The 17,658-nt window shown below is 37.3% G+C and overlaps 1 protein-coding gene across 3 annotated transcripts in view; it reads left to right on the top strand.

Annotated features, from left to right (window-relative positions):
* Window positions 1-17,658, top strand: part of LOC150103493 (leukocyte receptor cluster member 1 homolog) — an 82,759-nt gene that overhangs the window by 23,168 nt on the left and 41,933 nt on the right. For all 3 annotated transcript variants that reach the window (XM_090397833.1, XM_090397832.1, XM_090397829.1), the window contains exon 4: window positions 9,384-9,501. In XM_090397833.1, coding sequence (XP_090253959.1) covers window positions 9,384-9,501 — 118 coding nt within the window. The remainder of the gene's footprint in view (window positions 1-9,383; window positions 9,502-17,658) is intronic.

Below are 17,658 nucleotides of genomic sequence, written 5' to 3'. Positions count from 1 at the left end.
ACCACATGGTCTGAATACAGACCCCCTGCAGCAAACCACTAGTGACTTTCCTCCTTTTGGATACCGAACCCCAATATATAACTTTCTGATACCTATCTGACAGCCAGTCACTGATCCAACTCAGAAGTCTGTTATCCATTCCTATCTGTTTCAGTTTATTTAACAGCTTGTCTTGTGGCAGTCTATCAAAAGAAGCTTTTGCAGAATTTAAGTATACTACTGTATATGCATCTCCCTTGTCCAAGATATTTGTCACCTTGTTATGGTACATAAGTTAGTAAAATATGATCTGCCTTTAACAAACCCATGCTGATAACCAGAGAATACTGCTGTTATCAACCCATTTCTGTATCCTACTTCTCACCAATCTCTCTAATACCTTCACCATAATTCCAGATATACAGATTGGCCTATAATTTGCCATAGCCTTATCACACCTTTATGCAGTAGAACAATTTTACCTTTTTCCATTCCCTTGGAACCTGTGCTGTTGTAAGACACTTATTAAACAGGCATGCCAATGCTACTGCCAATTCCCTTAAGATGCATGGTGATATGTCATCAAATCCTATTGCCTTATTGACATCAAGATTATTTATTTCCTCAAATATCTCCTGCTCACTCACAATTAGCCATCCTCTCCTAAGTTCTCTACACTTAAGTTCCCCATGATTTCACTCTGATAAGGATGAAACACTTATAAATTGATATTTGAATGCCTCAACATTCATTCATTCCTCTATTAGTAGAATAGTAGTAATAGTAATAAAAATAGTAGAATGGTAACTGCTGCAATATCTTTTGCAGCAGTTACCATTCTACTATTTTTGATTAACATCATCTTAGCATAATCGTTTTTCTTTCTACTTGCCACATATCTAAAAAACTCAAGGGATTTTATTTGCCTAATTTGCCAATTTCTGCTCATGCTGCACTTTCATTGTCCTTCATTCTCTACCTAACTGGGTCACTCTCCTGGCTTGTTCTTTATACTTTTTCATGTAACTGATTATTACCATTATTCATCTTGTACTGCCTCCAAAGTGCCTTCTTCTTCTTCCAGATTTCATGCTTAAGCCCTTCATTCATCTATTTTACACGTACCTTATTCAGCTTTTTTTTGATCTTTGGAATACATTCACACATTGATGCTGATATCTATTTCTTTGTCATTTCCCAAGAGTATTTATTTCCTTACCACTCAGCTCTTCATTCCAACTCTCTGCTAAGCTTGTCATAATCACCAGTCTTGTACTTCCACGTATGGCCTTTCCGCACAAAAGTGCATATAGCTAGCTACAATCTAGGCAGTCACTTCATGATCACTCTCACCAACTGGAGGAACGTATGAAACCCCACTCACAATTACATCCTCTGATGAAATGATCAGATCTAAAACTCTCAATCCTCGCATGCCCTCCTGTACATGCTGCCTGAAATAGTTGTCTCTCGAGAAACTCATTTTCCTTATTCCCAAATGCTATCTTTTCATTCCAATCTATACCACTATAATTAAAATCGTCCATAATAAATACCCATCCTTTTTTCAATAACCCAAGTTGTGTATACATTTCTTCATGACCACCCTCCACATTTCCTGGCTTATAGCAACCAACTAAATGTCTTCTTGTCAATCTCTGCCTCACACCACATTGCCTCTTAACCATTGCCACTATTTCCCTCTTTCATGTCTACTTCATGTGGATATTATTCCCGTATTATCATCAGTCCTTTCTATCTTCACAAACACTATATCCTTCCATTTCTTATTCCCATTAGGATATCATCTTCATTCAACCATTTTTCACTTATTCCGACGATTTTTGGGCAAGGGCTACTTAAGGGTCAAAGCTGTATTACTGAGATGAGACCTCCACATAGCCTTTAAAGGAATGCGGAGAACCGACCAGGGCTTCTGACCTAATGTCCAATCCTCACCTTCTCGTGGTGCACCCTGTTGGGTATCTACTTGGATACTGAATGAACGAGGATGGGCTGGCAATTTGGAATTTAGCCGACCAAATTGTATTCTTATTGGTTAAACCAAAATAAAAAAATGATGGTACAACATGAAAAATTTCATGCCGACTGGGGCATCGCCAGTTAAACAAGGCCCCCGTTGTTTTCGCCAGGGAACCAGGGCGAACAGCGAAAAGTCAGCTACTGGAACAAATCTGAAAGCACACCCCCAACTCAACATCACCAGAGTTAAAGATCAGTACTACCAACATAAGTCTGAATGGCAAAGAAATGGAGCTAGCTGAGGAATTAGATATGTACCAGATCGACATAATAGGGGTGACTGAAACAAAAAAGACAAAAACTGGTGAGATCTTTCTGAGCAATAAATACAAAATGTTATATTCAGGCAATGACAGTCGAGGAAAAGAAGGAGTAGCCATAATAATCAACAGAAAATACGAGGCTAATCTTCTTGAATGGCAGTCAGTCTCAAGAAGATTAGCCTCGTATTTTCCGTTGATTATTATGGCTACTCCTTCTTTTCCTCGACTGTCATTGCCTGAATATGTGGGCAATTTGAGAATAGGGAACTGGACAATGAGACTTATTTGTGCCTATGGTCCCACAGAAGGTTCTACTAAGGTAGAAGTGGAGGAATTTTTTGAGGCTTTAGAAAAAGCAACTGACACAATGAAAAAGGAAAAGTTGGTCCTTGTTGGGGATCTAAATAGCAGAGTAGGAAATGATTGAGAATTACAAAAATATTTTGGGAAAATTTGGAGAAAAGAGCAAAGCTAATAATAATGGCAAATATCTGTTGGATCTCTGCTCAGGACATGAACTGGTTATTACTAACACCATGCTCCAACATAAAAATGTGCACAAATTCACATGGAGAGAAGAGACAAGGAATAAGAAAAGTCGCATTGACTATGTTATTGTTGATAGTGATGTTTTCTTCCTGGTGCAGGACACCAGAGTGTACAGAGGATTTGAAATTGGAAGTGATCACTATTTAGTCTTGAGCAGGATAAAATTGAATTTCATATTGAAAAGAATAACATATAAGAAAGTTTTAAAGCGAATAAAAGTTGAGCAGCTCTCAGATGTGAACTGTAGACTAAAATACACAAAGATTATTGAAGAAAAAATGAAAGAGTTTGACAACAGGAATCAAACCTTGGAAATTCAGTGGCAAACTCTGAAGAAAACATTGATTGATTCTGCCAGAGAGGCATGTGGTGAGGTTGTCTGGAAGGATAAAAAAATCAGAACTCCCTGGTGGACACAGGAAGTTAAAGAGGCAGTGAAGGAAAAGAAGAAAGCATATCAAAATTTCCTGTCAAATAAGTCAGCTTGTGCTCTTAGAGAATCCAGAGACAAATGCAAGAATGCTAAACACTGTGTAAAACTAGCTAAACAAAAGTCATGGGAGGACTTTGGCAAGAATATGGAAAATAAATATTAGGACGAGGAGGCTTGGCATGAAAAAGAATTTGTGCACATTCAAATTTATGGATTTTTTTCATAACATCGACAGGGGTATTCGATCCTTATCCCAAAAAACAGCCAACAGATTACGTTTTGAATGTGCACAAATTCTTTTTCATGCCAAGCCTCCTCGTCCTAATCTTTCTTACTCTGAATTTAAAGCATTGAAATCACTGAAGAATAACAATAATTTAATAATTACGAAAGCTGATAAGGGGAAGGCTGTAGTGATTCAAGATAGGAAGGAATATGAGAGAAAAATGTCTCTTTTACTTCGCGACTATTCAACTTATAGGCCTCTTACATCGGATCCTACCCGGAGTCAATTGAAGAGACTTAATTCTCTTATAGATAATGTATCTACATGGAATGAAGATCAAAAGAAAAAACTTAAAACCTTCTTCGGTCGTCCACCTAGATTGTATGGTCTTCCAAAAGTTCATAAACCAGGCATTCCGTTAAGACCAGTCGTAGATTGTATAGGTTGCCCAACTTACAAAATCTCAAAATTTTTATCTAATTTACTCTCCTCTTCAACTAGAAGAACTGATACTTATATAAAAAATACTTTGGATTTTAAAAATAAAATTTCAGATCTTCATTTGGACGTTTCTGATATCATGATCAGTTTAGATGTTGTTTCTTTATTTACAAATGTGCCTCTTTCGGAAAGTATTGAATTACTACAACAGGAATTTCCTTCAGACATTGTAAACTTATTTGATTTTGTAATAAATTCTGGTTATTTTTCTTTTAAAAATAAGTTATATCAACAAATTGAAGGAACAGCAATGGGTAATCCTCTCTCTCCTGCTATCTCCAATTTATTTATGGAACATTTTGAACAACGTATCTTTGACAATATTTCTCCCAGACCTACTCATTGGTTCAGATATGTCGATGACATTTTTGCTGTATGGAATGGCTCTTCTGATGAACTTCAACAATTTCTCAATAAGTTAAACGCATTTCATCCTAGGATCAAGTTTACCCTAGAAGTAGAATCAAATAAGCAGTTAGCCTTTTTAGATCTTCTAATTCTTCGCCAACCAGATGGTAACCTACATTTCTCAGTTTATGGAAAGAAGACTCATACAGGCCATTATATCCATGCGGAATCTCATCACCATCCCAGTCAAAAGGCAGGAACTATTAAAACACTGGTTCATCGGGCCCACTCCTTTTGTTCTACAGACGATCTTTTACAGAAAGAAATACGATATATAACTTCTTCCTTTCTATCTAATGGCTATAAGAATTGCTTCATTAAAAGAACTTTGAGTAGATTTAATATGTCTCCCTCTTCAAACACAGAGGAAATAACACGCATTACCATCCCTTATATACAAGGCATCAGTGAACGTATAGCAAAAATTTTAAAACCACTGAATATTTTTGTTGCCTTTCGACCGTTTAGAAAAATCTCCACCTTTCTCGCTTCTCCAAAGGACAAGCTTCCACATCTCAATCATCCAGGTGTCTACCAGATTCCGTGCTCTTGTGGATTATGTTATTTCGGACAAACGGGAAGATCTGCCTCCATTCGGCTAGAAGAACACCAATCTTATATTGAATACTTTAAACCTGAAAAGTCTGGACTTGCAGAACATGCCATCTTCACTAGACACAGAGTTCATTGGAAAAAGACAAGAGTTCTTCACAAAAGTCAGTTTCTCATGGAACGCCTTTATAAAGAAGCATGTGAAACTCTACTTCATTCTCCTAACTTAAACAGATCCGACGGCTTACGTCTATCCCCTTTATGGGAGATAGTACTTTACAAATCAGCTAATCTTTCCTAACTATTTATTGTATTAATTTTTTTTTTTTTTTTTTTTTTTTTTTTTTTAGGAAAGTTATTGACCTTTTTAGTTATCTTACACCAGCTACTTAGGTGGCGCTTTTTGGAATTGTCAGTTAATGTTTAATTTTTGTGCCTAATTGTACTGAAGATGCCTGTGACACACGGGCGAAAATTATACCATTAAATAATTTTTCTACGTGAGTTTTTCCGTTATATTTTTATGTACAGTTTTAACTTATGGATCTGAGAGCTGGGTCAGAAGTAAAACACTTGACCAAAGACTAGAGACCGCAGATATGAGAGTCCTGAGAAAGATTATAGGAATGAACAGATGGCATCAATGGCAATATCATATTAAAAACAAGGATATTAGGAAAGAACTTGACATTGTCAGCATCCAGGAATGCGTTAGCAGAGCTAATCTCAGGTGGTATGGTCACTTAAACAGAATGGGCGAAGAAAGATTAGCAAAACAAGTTTTCTCTGCCCCAGGTTGGCAGCAAAACGACCCAGATTAAGACCAAGATATAGGTGGATTGATACGGTACAAAGTGCCTTGGACGATAGAAATATAAGATCTGATAATGTTGGAGTCTTGACAAGTAACAGACTGATTTGGAGGAAAATTGTAGATAGGAAGTTAGTAATGATGTAATTTTTTTCATGTAGTACTATCATATCCTGTACACCCCTTGAGGGTACATGGCAGGAATTTGATGATGACGATGATAAACTCAATCAGTGAAACCATTTCCTCTCCCTTATTTCTGATACTTCTGGCATTTTTAAATAAACACAGCAGTTCACTTTTAGGTCTATAACCAGTCCTACCCAAGCCACTTGTTGGTTGTGATTTCCCCACTGCACTTGCCCTTGCAAAATCACTTTTATCACTGCTTATCACATAATAATATCCCATACACTACTTCAACATCCACTCTCGCTATGCCATGTCCCCCCCCCCATCCACCCAGGCTCCCATCATTTCCCTGTTCGTCTTGCATTCCTGATCTCTTTTCATCTCTCACTCTACTGCTGTTTTCCATTGCCAAGCACTTCTATCTCTTCAATACTACTCTCCTGATCTTTCTCTTCATCTCTTACTTCTGATCTCTTTTTTGCATCACACATTGCACTTCCCTCGCTCGCCTACTCCCTATACAGGAATAAAAAGGCATTAGCTGATGAGCTGACACTGCACTTCCATCTATCAACATTTTCCCTAGTGCACTCACTCCAAAGCCATTAAGTGCATGTGCAAATACTTCCAATCAATAATCCTATAATCAACTTCCTTTTACCTCTCCGAATAATTTGTCACAAATTTTTACAGTTACTGTCCTTTTATAAGAGATCTGTAACACCATCATATTAGATACATTATTCTGTTTATTTCAGCCTCAAACTGTCATATGTGCTACCATTTTCTACCTCTACCCTGAGTAGGCATAATTCTCCTGTTATCATTAACAGTTTACTTGCCCCTCCTTTTTCATCCTGCATAACCTCCTAGAAGATTGTTTATCCCCATTTCTATTATCACCTTTATGTCATCTTCACTTAACTAAGATTTGCTTTGCTGGTTTTCCTTGGCACAGACTCAATCAATGCCACAAACTCAGCTCCCTTATTTCTGAATATTTTTTGCATAATGAGTTGCAAACATAGCAGTATATGTGAAGTGTTAAACATCATGCTTATATCAGTTATTCTCATGCACTGTTTTATTATGACTTCACCAACCCTCCTATCCCATCGCTGTGCTTCTCTGGGTTTTTCTCTTTTACCTTTTGTTTATAGTTTAATAATAATAAGTTAATTTATTGTACTTTGTTGTTTTATATGTTTGTGTCATACAGCCCCCAGTAACTTGTCAGCCAGTGTTTCTATCAAAAAGGCTTACCTTCATGCATATACACATATGCCAAAGTTCTGTTATTCATACATCCTAGAAAAAGAGTTGTCAAAAACCTTAATTAACAAAGCACATAACATATGTTCCTCTCTTCACAACAAGAACTTCTTATTCAAATCTTTAATGGAATCAAATGGCTGTAGCCCTCATTGTATTCAATGGATATTGGACTAGCTCTGCATACAAGGATATCACAATGGAATGCAGAGTTCTGATCCTATAATTTGCCAAACAGATACACTGCTTAGAAAGAAAGTCAACAAACACCCCCATGGACAAGGTGTAATGAGTCATGTGTTTGTAGCCAGTATAAATTGGAGGAATATGGTTCTCCCAAGTCAGTGCAACTGTATTTGGATGAAATGGCTGCAAGATCAGAATTGACAAATTTGAAAGAGGTGTTGTGATATGATGCTATGTTGCAAGCTTATCTGTTTGGCAAATTGTTGACAAGTTGGGCCATCCTTATTCAAAAATCAGTGATTCCATACTGAGATGGAAGTGCATAGAGTCAGCTGCAAGTACTATCAGCACTGGACAACCTACTGCACTCGCTAAACGTGACCATAAAGTGCTACAAAGGATAATATGTAAATACCACCATTTGTCAGCTGACACATTGAACAGAGTTCCAGGCATCAACTGGAACATGAATCTGTATAAAAACATTCAGAACCCAGGCTCACAACATGGATTTCCATGGCAGAACCATGAAAATTCATGTTGTGAGTGGAGACATGGAAACTTGAAAAGCTATGTTTATGGAGTGACAAATCATGCTACACCCTCTACTGAACAGATGGAGGGTATGAGTGTGGTGGATGCCTGGTGAACATCTCTTACCAGAGTGTGTAACCCCAACTACAAAATTCAGAGGTAGCAGTGTGATGGTATGGTCCTGTTTTTCCTGGTTTGGCCTCGGTCCTCTGTTTGTGGTGACACAAACATTGAACTCTGAGAGGTCTGAACATTCTGGACTGGACAATGCAATGTTTCCTACCAAACTGACCATTGTCTCTTTCAGTAAGACAATGCACCATGTCATAAGGCTGCTGTAACTGCATGGTTTGTGGACATGAACATCACCACACTTCAACCTCCACAGAGCCCTGATCCTCAATCCTATTGAATATCTGACATTTCTGGGATGAACTGGAGTATCATATAGGGTCTAGAGATGTCTGCCCCACAACAGTCCAGGACTTCATTACATGCCTGCAGGAAGAATGGTCAAAAATTCCCATTGATCGGCATTGTACACTTGTGGAAAATATGCCCTGTAGGATTATTACAGTCATCACAGTGAAAAGAAGTCCTGCATCTTATTGAGGCAGGTGCCATGGCTATTTGTTCCTCACACTATGGTGTCCATTGACTTCTTTCCGAGCAGTATGTCAGCAGACTCTTGAATTTTCACCTGATACCTATGTTTTGAAGTCAATAAAATTTTTAATCTTTTGCAACTACAAAAAAGACAGACTTTCACTTCTGTCTTTAATTGGTGTTTATCAGATTCCTTGTGAGTATAATTTAAAAATTTGGACAGATTGACAAGTTTGTGGGGGGAAAAAAAAGAATTAGTAAATATCAATACATTGAGTACTTTAAATCTCAAAAGTTGGGTCTTGCACAACATAGTATTGTGACCAAACACATTATCTACTGGAATGATTCTCACCTAATTCATGTTTAAAATTTAAGCAGTTTTAAGTATGCATGGCTCTTCACAGAAATTTTAGAGTCCATGTTATGCTATCCAAATTTAAATTCGGATGATTGCCTCTTGATTTCAAAAGTGTGGGAGATTCTCACTATAGTAAACATTGCTATAACAAACAGGCTCATTATAATGAACTGTTGGAAAGCCCCAGCCATATAATGCCATGCTGCCAGCTGTCCATTGCAGGCCATTTTTGGTCCCCATGAGTTTGCTATAGTGAGAATGAGCTGTTACCTTTTTGTTTCATTAAATTTCTCATTTGTTCTGCACTGAAGATGCACTCTTAATTTTAGTACAAAGTATTTGTTGCTAATTTCACTAAATTCATTACCATGTCTAATATGTCTTATATTATTACTATATTATGAGTATCATTAAAGTTAAGATTTTAAAAATATACTTAATATTTTTGCAGCATCATTTGTATATAACTTCCATGAGTAAAGATAATTTTTTATAGTGTAGTGGCCTATAAATATATACCTTCATAGAGATACCTTGGAGGAACCAATAAAGAACATGAAGCTGAAAAGAAAGCAGAACAAGAAAAATTTGAGAAGAGCATTGGATTGCTTACTTATCTTGGTCAGAGTTCCATTGAAGCCTCTGGTATGATTGTTTTACTTTATTTTGCTATTTTAAATATAGTTGTATTAGATTACCATGGTGATGATGTGGGATGATGAATGAAAATGGTTTTATACCAAATTTGGTACCATCTAGTAGTATGGTATCCTTTTCTTAAGTATATTGAATTGCCTTATACAGAGTGTTATATTATGCCTGCATGATTAGCACTATTTACTGTCTGCTTGTAATCCGTATAGTCTTAAGTTTCCATACTTGTTCTTGCCCATCATGCATCAAGTCAAAAGATTACATTAACAGGTTGTTCACATAATGCAACATGCATAGTACAATTTCTATATGTTACATTATGTGCACAGTCTTGTAAAAAAAAAAAAAATCACCTGTAAATAAATTGAGATGGGATTGCTTAAGGATCAAAGCTAGGTAACTTGGAGGAGCTCTCCACATAACCTTTTAAGGAATGCACAAAACTGATCGGGGCTTCTGCCAATCCTTGCCTTCTGTAGTGAATCCTGTTAATAGGTATCTACCTGGATACTGAATATACTAGGATGAGCTGGCAATTTGGAGTTTAATTGATCAAATTCTGTATGTCTTTTGCCAAAAGACAGTGATGGTATAACAAGATGAAATATCATGCTGGCTGGGGCATGGTTAAACAAGGCATCTGCTGTTTTTACATCTGGGAACCAGGGTGAATAGTGAAAAGTCTATATGAAACAAACTCAAACATGAGCAGAATTCAAGATAGGAACCATTCGATGTAAAAAATCAATGAAAAAGAAGTGTAACTGGGAAGAGAATTAATGAAATACCAGGAGACACAATTGGTGTTACCAAAACAAAGAGGACAAAAAAACAGATGAGATTCTTCTAAATGAATATAAGATGTTTTATTCAGGCAATAATAATAATGATCAGAGAAAAGAAGGACTAACTATAGTATTCAATACTAGACACAAAGATGATTTTCTTGAATGGCAGACAATTTAAAGTAGAATGATGCAGGAAAACATAAAAAAATGGGGAATTGTACAGTGAGACATATTTGTGTCTAAGGCCCGTAGAAGGTTCCACTAAACAAGAAGTGGAAGAATTTTTTTTGAATCATTTCAAAAGGCAGCTGACAAAGAAAATGGTTCAAGCTGGTCCTTGTCAGTGATCGGAATAGCTAAGTAGGAAATGAATACCAGACACAGAAATGTGTTGTTCAAAATTGGAGAAAAGAGCAAAGATAATAATGGTATATGTACCTGCTGGATTTCAGTTCAAGACATTTTCAGACATTTAAAACTGTTAACAATATCTTCACATTGGTTCCTCATATATCAAATCCTCCAATATATCTTCACATATGGAGGATTTGAAATATGAAGTGATTAGTTTTAAGTAGAATAAAAATGAATATCTTGAAAAGAACAATATAAGAAACTTTAAAAAAAGAATCAAAATAGTGTAACATTCAGGAGTGAGTTGTAGACTCTGCGCAATTAGCCGAGTGGCTATGCACTTTGCAACCATATGCCTGGGAAAGGAATGTCCTGTGTTCGATTCCCATTACTGACATGAGGAGCTTAGGATTTTTCTCAGACATAGCCAAGTTAGCTGGTCTTGGGCATGGACAGCAGGGTTTTTCTCCCCAATTTATCGGGGGTTTTTCTTCCCGCAAACAGGCAAACCAGCCCTGTGGACACATGCTTCTACAGACATAGGATATCTCCAGGAATAAGGAGTAACCAACCTATTCCATAGAATTTCAGTTCCAAATGCTTACGTGGTAAAGAGTGTAGGTCTATGTATGAGCATAAATCAGGACAGGATCAGAATAGACTAGGTAGTATTCATGAATTATTTATGGCCGACCTGGCTGGACGGCCAGGTCGGCCATAAATGAGAGAGAGGTTGCATATCCTCTCTCCAGCCAAAGGCTGCAGTTTCAAACCCCGCTGTGGGCATGGATGTTTGTGATTGTCTGTGGAAAAACTTGTGGTGGTGGTCGGTGGTAGATGTCATTGGTGGAAGTTGCGGACAGTTGGTGTATTAAGTGGTGGAGACAGAGCTGTAGAGCAGGTGCCCTCCCTCGATGAGTTTTTGGACTACCTGGAGGTGTCAAATAATAATAATAATAAATACTATTCAACAAAAGATGAAAGAGTTCAAAAACAACCAGATCTTGGAGACTTAGTGGCAAACTCAGAAGAGAACATTGATTGATTCAGCTAGAGAGGTATGTGGTAAAGTTGTTTTAAAAAAAACAGAACCCCCATAGTTGACATAAAAAGTTAAAGATGCAGTACTCGAAAAGAAGAAAGCATGTTGCATGTTCTTAGCAGATGCCTTAAGAGGATACAGAGAAAAATGTGAGAAAGCTAAGCTATTATGCATAAAAGTAACTCAACAAACGTCATAAGAAGGCATTGGTAAGAATATCATCATCATCATCATCAAATTCCTGACATTTACCCTCAAAGGGTATACAGGATATGATAGTACCACATGAAAAATTTACATCATTACTAACTTCCTACCTACAATTTTCTGCCAAATCAATCTGTTACCTGTCAAAGCTACAACATTGTCAGATCTTATATTTATATATCTATCTTCTAAGGCACTTTTTACAGTATTATCAATCCACCTATATCTTGGTCTTCCTCTGGGTCTTTTTCCTGCCAACCTGGCAGAGAACACTTGTTTGGCTAATCTTTCCTCGCCCATTCTGTTTAAGTGACCATACCACCTAAGATTAGCTCTGCTAATGCATTCCTCGATGCTTACAATGTCAAGTTCTTTCCTACTATCTTTGTTTTTCATATGATATTGCCATTGATTCCATCTTTTCACACCCGTAATCTTTCTCAGGACTCTGATATCTGTGGTCTCTAGTCTTTGATCAAGTGTTTTACTTCTGACCCAGCTCTCAGATCCATAAGTTAAAATTGGTTTGAACACTGTCTTGTATATATACAGGGTGTTCGGGATAAATTTGACATATTTATAATTAATTATATTTTTCCGTAAGTTACATGTATTAACACACACTTCTCTTCATTTAAAAGTTTGGACCCTTCTTCATTCATATACAAGATGTCAGAAAGGATGGATAGCTGGAACCCACCTGAATCATGGAAGAGAATAACTTGTATCATGATGATTCGTGCCCGCCATCAAAATAAGGATATTACGACTGCTGCCCAATGCTCCCTGAATACAGTAAAAACAATCAGGCATGAACTAGAGACTTGCAATGGTGACTACGAGGATGTAGCAAGAAGAAAGATCCCTAGCAGGCGATCTGATTGCGTTCGTACAGCAGAATTCCTCGCAAATCTGCAGGAACAGGTGTTGAAGAACCCTGGCATTGGAATTCGGGCTTTGTTCGTGGAGTTGCTAACTGTAGTCAAGCCCTGGATAACAAGGGTAGCCAATGGTAGGCCGTATGTATGGCAGCAGGATTCGGCCCCTTGCCACACCTCTGGGAAAAGTCAAAAATGGTTGTCTGAAAATTTCTACGACTTCACCAGTCCAAATGCTTGGCCTCCAAACTCCCCAGACCTTAACCCCATGGATTATTTTGTATGGGGCGCAGTTGAAAAAGACACCAATCGCACTTCCAGTAATACAAAAGCCCAGTTAATGGATAAAATTAAAACAGTTTTTGCGGCCCTTCCCAGGGAGACTGTAGCATCAGCTTGTTCGAGGTTCCGAAGCAGAATTGAAGCTGTGATCGATGCTAATGGTGGTTATTTTGAGTAAATCTTGTTGATAGTATTGTAATTAACTCTGCCTGTAATGTTTTTTTGTCAATTCATTAAATTTAATAGATACAAAGAAGATTTTCTTTTTCCTTACGAAACTGTCAAATTTATCCCGAACACCCTGTATATAGCTAATTTAGTGTTTTCATTAATTTCTCTCTTATTCCATATACATTTATTCAGTTGACTTCCTACCATACCAGCTTTGTTGATTCTGTTGTCTATTTCCATATTTAATTTACCATCTTCACTAAAAATCATGCCTAAGTAGCTGAAATGTTTTACTTGTTCTATAGGTTCTCCATTCACAATGCAGCTGATATCTTCAATGTTTCTGCCTATTTTCATTATCTTTGTCTTGTTATTGCTGACCTTCATACCATATCTATCACAACAGTTATTCAATTTAGTCAGGGAATCTTGCAGACTTGTAGCGGATTTATTTAGAAGTATAACATCATCTGCATAAACCAAGGAGCTGACATTAACATCTCCAATTTTGATATCAGGTTTTATACCACTTTCCTTCATAATGTAATCCATATAGATAATGAATAACAGAGGTGATAATGTACATCCTTGTCTGACACCAGATTTAACATTAAACCATCTCCCTGTACTTCCTTCAATTCTAACTGCTGACTTACGACTCAAATAAAGACTAAGTATTGCTTGATATAATGCCCCATTGACACCATATAACTGTAGCATATTGAATAGCTTTTCTCTTGGCACCTTGTCATATGCCTTTTCAAGATCTCTCTCTCTATGTTCACTGGGTATCTACAGTTGCCGTATGGTCACTCTGATGCTCGATGATGTTCCACACCAGGCCTCGCCATGTAGTCATGTTGTTTGCTTTTCTGGCAGCCTCAACTCTGAAGATCAGTCACTCCACACATGCCATCCATCCATCTCATTGATGGTCTACCCCTGCCTCTTTTTCCAGGAACTTTACCTTCTATTACTGTTCTGAGAAGTCCTCCTTCCATCCTTTCTATGTGTCCAAAATATTTTAACTTTCTTATGTCAATATCCTTAAGGAGCCTTAAAGTTCTACTAATCTTTTCTAACACCCATTCATTTGTACATCTTTCAGTATATGATATCCTCAATAGCCTTCTGTAACACCACATCTCAAAAGCAGATATCCGTTTCTTATCTGACTTCTTTAGGTTCCAAGTCTCGCATCCATAAGTCGCTCTTGGAAAAACAACTGCATCGAAAATCCTCAACTTTTTTCCCATGGAGATAGATCCATCCTTCCAGATTTTAGACAGGTCTCTGACTGTTGTTTTAGCCATTCCTAACCCTTTTTCTGACATCTTCTGAACAGCAATTCTTCACATTAATAATGGATCCCAGGTACTCAAACTTGCTGACTTCCTCAATTCTTTCTCCATTAAGATACACTTGTTTCTCAAGAGCTTCTCTGTTTTTCCTTTGAGAACCATGATCTTTGTTTTGCTGGAATTGAGTTGAAGTCCTCTATTATTACTGATCTTGTTAACTTTGTCAAGAATTAGTCCTAGTTCTTCCATGTCATTACAAAGGAGTACTGTATCATCAGCGTACCTCAGATTACTGATCAATCTACCTCCTATCGTAATTCCTGTCCTGAGCTCATCCAATGCTTCACGCATGATGTCCTCTGCATATATACTAAACAAGTGAGGAGAAAGTAAACATCCTTGTCTAACTCCTTTTCTAACTTGAAGCCAGTCAGTCAATCCAACACCTGTTCTTACTGTGGCTTCTTGCTCCTTATACAAGTTGGCTATCAACCTGATAGTGTGTTGAGGAAAACCCATTCTTTTCATTACTTCCCACAGTTTCACATGCTCAACACAGTCAAAAGCTTTAGAGTAGTCTAAGAAACACATTACCAGAGGAAGTCTGAATTCTTTATATTTTTCTATGATCTGTCTAAGGCAAAGGATCTGATCTCTGGTGCCCCTACCTTTCCTAAAACCTGCTTGTTCCTCGGGCATCTCCGCCTCAACTTTGGCCTCAATCCTATTTAGCATGATCTTTAATAAAATTTTACTTGCATGAGATATCAAACGAATAGTTCTATAATTCTTGCATGCCTTCTTATTACCTTTCTTGTGTAGTGGTATGAAAACTGACTTCTTTCAGTCTCTAGGCCATGATCCTGTCTCCCATATCCTTGGAATCAATCTATGAAACACTTATCCCTCCATCCCCTGTGGCCTTAATTAACTCTGCTGGGATTTCATCTGCACCTGGGGCCTTATTGCTCTTGAGCTGCTTAACTGTTCTTTCAACTTCATGCCTAAGTGGAGGAGGTTCCAAATCAAACTTTTCTTGGTGGGAGGACTCCACATTTTCTTTATCCACTCTGCTGTACAGTTCCTCACAGTATTCTTTCCATCTGTTTTTGATTTCCAACTCTTCTGTTAGTAATGATCCATTCTTTGATGACATTCAATTTAGGCTTAAACTTGTGCTTTAAGTCACGAACTAAATAAAACATTCTTTTATAATTATTCCTTCTCATCTGGAACTCTATTTCTTCACATTTATTAGTATAGTACTTTTCCTTGTCCTGCTTGATGGCTCTTCTGATTTCTCTATGTAATCTCTTGTATTCTTCGGTCCCTGTGTCTCTGTTTTTCCAACCGCCTTCTTTTGATTAGTTCCCATGTTGAATCTGATATCCATGGGTCTCTTGGTTTTCTTATTGGGCTGAGATACTTCTTTGCTGTATCCTGTATTATCACCTTGACTCCTTCCCAAAGCATTTCTGGTGAGTTCTCCTCATTGGTCTCCAAAAAATCATCCAGCAAGTTGATGTTTCTTCTGTGAATTCACTAGGAATTACTCTAGCATCCAATCTAGTGGAATGTGCCTGACCTGGAAGTTTTCAGTCTTAGTCTTACTTTGGCTCTTACCAGCTGATGGTCTGTACCACAATCTGCTCCAGGACAAGTATGCACATCAGAGATGCTTGTCTTCCACCGCTGGAGAGCCAGGATGTAATCAATCTGGTGCCTTGACCTATCAATGTTAGATGTCCAAGTATAGGTCCATTGTGGATGTTTCTGGAAGCAGGTATTGGTAATAACTAATCTGTTAGCACGGGCAAATTCCAACAGTCTTTCACCATGGGTGTTACGTTCACCCAGACCAAACATGCCACACTCCGGCCTGACTCTTATACTCTTTCCCACTTTTGCATTTAAGTCTCCTAAGATGTACAGTATGTCTCTCCTTGGTAGGAGAAACATACTATACATCTTCTGTGAAGATGTACAGTATGAGTTGTTACCTGGTTCACCAGTCTGTGAACCAGGTAACAACTCACATGCAACTACCTGGCTACTTCTGACTTTGGCTGGCCTACAGTCTTACAATGGTCACCAACTGAATTCATCAGTTAAATGATGTCTTGTTCTCCCTTCAGACATAAAATGAACAACCTTCAAAATGCTTGCTTTTATGTAATTGCTCATTTGCATAAATCACCGGCAGCACCACTCATATGTATATGATAACCAGAGTTGATATCATATTTTACATCTTGTTGAGTCTGGGAAAAAATAGACATGGTTTTCAGATGTTTTACCCCCCCCCCCAAAAAAAAAAGTTATTGTAATTTTTCTCTTTGTTCCTTAATTTATAGAAACCAGTGATTCACATTTTATTAGTTCTCTAGCAACTGTTATAGTTTTTTGTTGTTGTTGTTTTGTTGATATCTTCATATTTTTCTTTTCTGCAACATTACTGAATGTGTTTAGTAATTTTCTTCACACTCTTCTTCCACTTTTCAGAGGTTTTTTTTTTTTTAAACTTCTGAAAGGATTGTGTTAAGCAACATTTCCTTAAAATGCACAGCAACATGTCATCAAGTCCTATTGTCTAAGACACTGAATCAAGTACAAGAATTTATAGGTGCTTGTAGAATGTACAACTTTGGTGAACTACTAAAGACTGAATAATGCAAAACTTTTGAAGTTTTTCTTCATAGAATATGTGATGTAGTGATCTAAGGTGTATATTTTATTTATAATATTGTCTGACCATAGATCCAAGACCCTAGTCTGGCAACCTGCTCAGAAGAGTCAATTCATGCTGAAGGAGAGAAGGAAATAAAGGATGTACGAATTGGTCACCAACACGCAAAATCACGTGCTTTATACATAAAATTTTCCAATAGTTACCATTTTAAAAACTACAATGTCCATAAAAGAAAAGTTAATTTTTTGACGTGATTACCCTCTTATTGGAATGGATTCTCCTTCTTCTGATATGTGCAGAAGTATCGAAGGATCTCGCATCTGTGGACAACATACAGTGCATATATAAATTCATTAACTTCATTTATAGTAACCCTGTAAATTATAAACATCAAATTAAATACTTCATTCACAATTATACAAATATAAAGTAAATA

The sequence above is a fragment of the Typopeltis vanoorti genome, chromosome 9 (assembly GCF_054136105.1).
Source record: "Typopeltis vanoorti isolate ZY-2024b chromosome 9, IOZ_Tvanoo_1.0, whole genome shotgun sequence".
Classification (NCBI taxonomy): Eukaryota; Metazoa; Arthropoda; class Arachnida; order Uropygi; family Thelyphonidae; genus Typopeltis; species Typopeltis vanoorti.
This window is presented reverse-complemented; position numbering and strand designations above follow the sequence as displayed.